The 4566-nt window shown below is 54.9% G+C and overlaps 1 protein-coding gene across 1 annotated transcript in view; it reads right to left on the bottom strand.

The window, feature by feature from the left end:
- Positions 1-3868, bottom strand: part of nwd2 (NACHT and WD repeat domain containing 2) — a 55482-nt gene extending 51614 nt beyond the window's left edge. Inside the window, exons 1-2 of the mRNA XM_030338810.1 lie at positions 3184-3868; positions 2359-2530 (exon numbers count right to left, since the gene is read on the bottom strand). Of these exons, the coding sequence (XP_030194670.1) occupies positions 2359-2509 (151 nt within the window). The 5' untranslated portion in view covers positions 2510-2530; positions 3184-3868. The remainder of the gene's footprint in view (positions 1-2358; positions 2531-3183) is intronic.
- Positions 3869-4566: the final 698 nt, after the last annotated feature.

Below are 4566 nucleotides of genomic sequence, written 5' to 3'. Positions count from 1 at the left end.
CTGAAAGTCATACCTTCAAATCGCCGGGGCGACGGAGATCACTTAAAGGGGACCTATTATGCTTTTTCGACTTTTATGACCTATAAACGTTGTTATAATGATTGATAGTCATGTTTAACCATACTAAAGTGTCAAATAATGACGTACATCTATTTCGACGTATTCCCTGCTGACAGTCTGGGGTGGCTGTGCACAGCGCTAAACACTCGGGACAACGTTTACGATTCACTTGTTCACATTTCCGGAAAAACACCCCCGTGGTGAAAATTGAGTGGGTATGGTGATGTGGGGAGGGTAGGCAGTGGATATTGGGGGTCGAACCAAGTCCTAGCCACCGCCACGTCCTGCCCCCCCTTCCTGAGTCGGGGGTTGAAGATGAATGTGCTCCAGCTATAAGCATCGTAGTGGCTGCTGACGGACTTGTTGTGGTGGAGGTTATGTGACACAGAGCAGCCATGAAACAAGGTTGCAGGTGCTCCCAACGAGTTTCAAAGGAATGACACTCCTACCCCGTCTCCCGTGTCTCGTTTACCCGCTCAATGTCAGAGATACGTCCTATTTATCCACTTATTTCTCTCCTTTCATCTCTCTATCGACAAAGTACTCCGTTTCTCTACTTTCTATTCGGTCTCTGGCCTATTCTTTGACATTGTCATTGGATCCTTCTGACTCTTCCTGCGCTCCCCCTCACCCTCTCTCTCTCTCTCTCTCTCTCTCTCTCTCCCTCTCCCTCTCTCTCTCTCTCTCCCTCTCTCCCTCTCTCCCTCTCTCTCTCTCTCTCTCTCTCCCTCTCTCCCTCTCCCCCTCCCCCCCTCTCTCTCTCTCTTTTCTCTCCCCCTCTCCCTCTCCCTCCCTCCCTCCCTCCCTCGCTCTCTCTCTCTCTCTCTCTCTCTCTCTCTCTCTCTCTCTCTCTCTCTCTCTCTCTCTCTCTCTCTCTCTCTCTCTCTCTCTCCTTCATGCTCTGTCATAATGTCTCTCGAACTTTCTCATTCATACATTCTCCGTCTCCATCTATAGATTCTTCTCTCTCTCCCTGAGGTGTGGGTGTCTCTGCACCCCTGTGCCCCCGGCTCCCCAGCGCCTCACGGTCTGTGACGGGGTCTGACCGTCACGTTTGGGGAGGACATTGGGCCGCGTGGCACTCTGTTCCTCTTCCTCTCTGTTCCTCTTCCTCTCCTAATGAGATGACGCTCCGCGGGTCTGGTTGCCAGGCTGGGCTGTTGATATTAACCATTGGCATCCCTGCCTCTCTCTCTCTCTCTCTCTCTCTCTCTCTCTCTCTCTCTCTCTCTCTCTGTCTCTCTCTCTCTCTCTCTCTCTCTCTCTCTCTCTCTCTCTCTCTCTCTCTCATTCTCACTTCCCGCTTCCCCCTGGCTTTGTTTACTCTCAGCCCGACTATTTTTAAACCTCCACCAACACTCCCCCCCCTCTGCCTGCGGGGGGCATTGGAGCAGAAACAGAGTGCTGTGAACCCCACCCGACCCCCCTGACGTAGACCTGGGGGTCTCTGCCGTCTCCCCCCTCCACCTTCCTATCATTAGTCTCTCCCCCAAACGCCAGCTCGTTCAGAAGAGGCAGACCCCCGGAGAGCGTCACTACCGCCAGAGTGTTTAGCACCCAGGTCGGGGGTCGGGTTGGGGGGTCCGGTCGGGTTGGAGGGCACTCTGACGTGGGGTAGGGGGGCCGGTCGGGTTGGAGGACACTCTGACGTGGGGTAGGGGGGTCCGGTCGGGTTGGAGGACACTCTGACGTGGGGTAGGGGGGCCGGTCGGCCGGTGACTCACTCGGCGCTCAGAAGAAGCCATGTGGGTTTCATTCCACCCAGGAGGGCTGGGAGTGTTGACAGCCTTCCTCCCACTCCGTCCCCCCGACATGACCGGGTAATGGAGGTGTGTTTATGTTTATATATAGAGCTGACCGGACCCCCTCAGTGACCCTGGATTCATTTAGACTGGGCTGCTCCGGTTTGAACCAGCTCTTCCCAGGGTTTGCTACAGTGTTGGGACCAGGAGGGCCGTTTCAGAGACGGATAAGGATGAAGAATGATTCCTACGTGGTGTTTAGTGAAGGCTTTTATGAGCCTGTTCAGTGGAGCTCACTCTGACGGGACACAATCTCACATAAAACCTCAAAGTCTTCAATCGCACTCCAAATGAAACCATAAACCATATAAATGCTCAAAAACAAAACACCAACTCCAATTAGTATTCCAATGAAGAAGATCCAGCCAGCTGTCAATCAACCTAACACGGGCGAGAGCTGCGCACAAACGGCCAGGAAGTTCCCGACTTGGTTGAGTTCACCCTTCAGGAGTTGGGAGAATGTGAGGTGTGGGTTGGACGACGGGGGTCTCCTTACCGTCGGGGTTGGCGCAGATGAAGACCCTCACGCTGCGGCCGGTGGGCACGTGGTTTGGGGGCAGGGCCTGGACGTTCCCGCTGATGGCCGCCCGGCGCAGCGCCGACTCCCGCGGGCACGGCGGCCGAGTACCCGCTCCTGTGGGCCACATGACGGCCGGCGTCCAGCGTGGCTGAGGAAGACAATCACACGCACACATAAGCAAACGCACATACGCGCACGCACGGGTATACACAAACACAGAGACACACAGACAGACGCACGCACACATTCATACAAATGCACACACACCCGCACGCACGCACACGCGCACACACACACACACACACACACACACACACACACACACACACACACACACACACACACACACACACACACACACACACACACACACACACACACACACACATTCAATAGGCATTAGGAAAGAGCACCACGCACGCATACGGTCTCATAAGGTAGCCTACGTGCATGGACACGGCATGCTTTACGCACGGATAATACTATCTCCTAACCCGCCGTCATAGATACATGCGCACACTGCATTCCCCTGCACTGACTCCTCAACCCCGGCGAAGACTGTCTCCACGACGGCTCCTCTAGTGTTAACAGGAGGATGAAGTTACGCATGGCTTTAGAGGTGTCAACTATGCGTAATGTGGAACTACTCGTTACCAATCGTAATAGTTCATGCATGCCGATACACACAGATGCACACACACACATATATATGTGTGTGTGTGTGTGCATGTGTAATAAGGACGAGACAACTAAACAACATGGAAGTACACTAGACGGGAGAAATGCTGGTCTGCTTCCCACCCAGACAGAAGATGCTGGCGGAGGAGCGTGAGGAACGAGTCACTGCTGAAGACCGTTATCAACCGGCGGGCGACGCGGTGTCCGGGGGTCGCGGGGTTCTCCAGAGTTGGCGCTTCCTCCTAATTTAAAAAAACGATCTCACTCCAAGACGGAAAACCTCCAGAAGAAATAGAAGCCACAGCAGCGTGTGAAAGTTGGAGTAGTCCGCTACACGACACGAGGAGATTGGTCCTGTCTTGAATCAGCGAGCCCTCATCCAGAGGGGACCGGGGGGAGGAGGAGAGAGGAGGAGAGAGGAGGAGGAGGGACGGGGGACGTGGCGGAGCAGGGGGGCGATGACAGCGGCAGGCGACACAACAACACTCCGCGTCGCGCTCACGTTCACTCGCTTGGCGTCGCGCTGTCCGCAGATCTCCCGCCGCGTTTCCTCGGGGAACGGAGACCAGGGGGTTCGACCGTCAGAGTGTCAGCGGGCAGGGCGGGCCGGGGAGGCTGTGGGACGCCGTGTGGGTCCGCTGCGGCTCCGCTCCGCGTCCTGGGGTCCTGGCGAGCGGAGAGCGACGAGGGAAAGCCGACCTCTCGCGGTACTGTGCCTCTCGCGCGGTGGAGCTCTGTATATGTATCTCTGCTGGCTGACGCTCTCTCTCCCGCTATCACACAGACACAATCATCTCTCTCTCTCTCTCTCTCTCTCTCTCTCTCTCTCTCTGTCTCTCTCTCTCTCTCTCTCTCTCTCTCTCTCTCTCTCTCTCTCTCTCTCTCTCTCTCTCTCTCTCTCTCTCTCTCTCTCTCTCTCCCCCCCCCCCCCCCCCTCAGCACTCTGGTTCGGCGGGGTAATGTAAATCGCAGTGAACTCAGGGATGAAGCGGTTCGCCCTTTTGCTCTCTCAACTTATCCTATTTCGGTTTTTTCTTATTTTTCCTGCTGATGCGGGGCACGAGGAAGGGAGGAAGATTTTACACACCGGCGGGAGAAGAGAAGGAGTTTGAATGAATTGCCGTATCGAAAAATGGACCTCCGCCTTTTCTTCAGCTCTCCGGTTATCCAGGCTGGAAGTTTAAGTGCATTGGATTTGTACTAAACGGAATGGATTGAGAGCGAGGGGCGGGGGGGGGGGGGGGTGCTGAACAATATATATTTTCTGCACCAGTCAGTGTAACCCAGGATTGGATGGAGAACGTGGAATTTCCCCCCTACGCACACATACATACAAAAGCACCCACACACACATACATGCACACACACACACACACACACACACACACACACACACACACACACACACACACACACACACACACACACACACACACACACACACACACACACACACACACACACACACAGAGTGACGCTCACCTCAAGCCAACGTGCCTGATGTGT

The sequence above is a fragment of the Gadus morhua genome, chromosome 17 (assembly GCF_902167405.1).
Source record: "Gadus morhua chromosome 17, gadMor3.0, whole genome shotgun sequence".
In the NCBI taxonomy this organism is placed as follows: Eukaryota; Metazoa; Chordata; class Actinopteri; order Gadiformes; family Gadidae; genus Gadus; species Gadus morhua.
The sequence above is the reverse complement of the archived record's forward strand: the minus strand, read 5'-3'. Positions and strand labels throughout refer to the sequence as shown.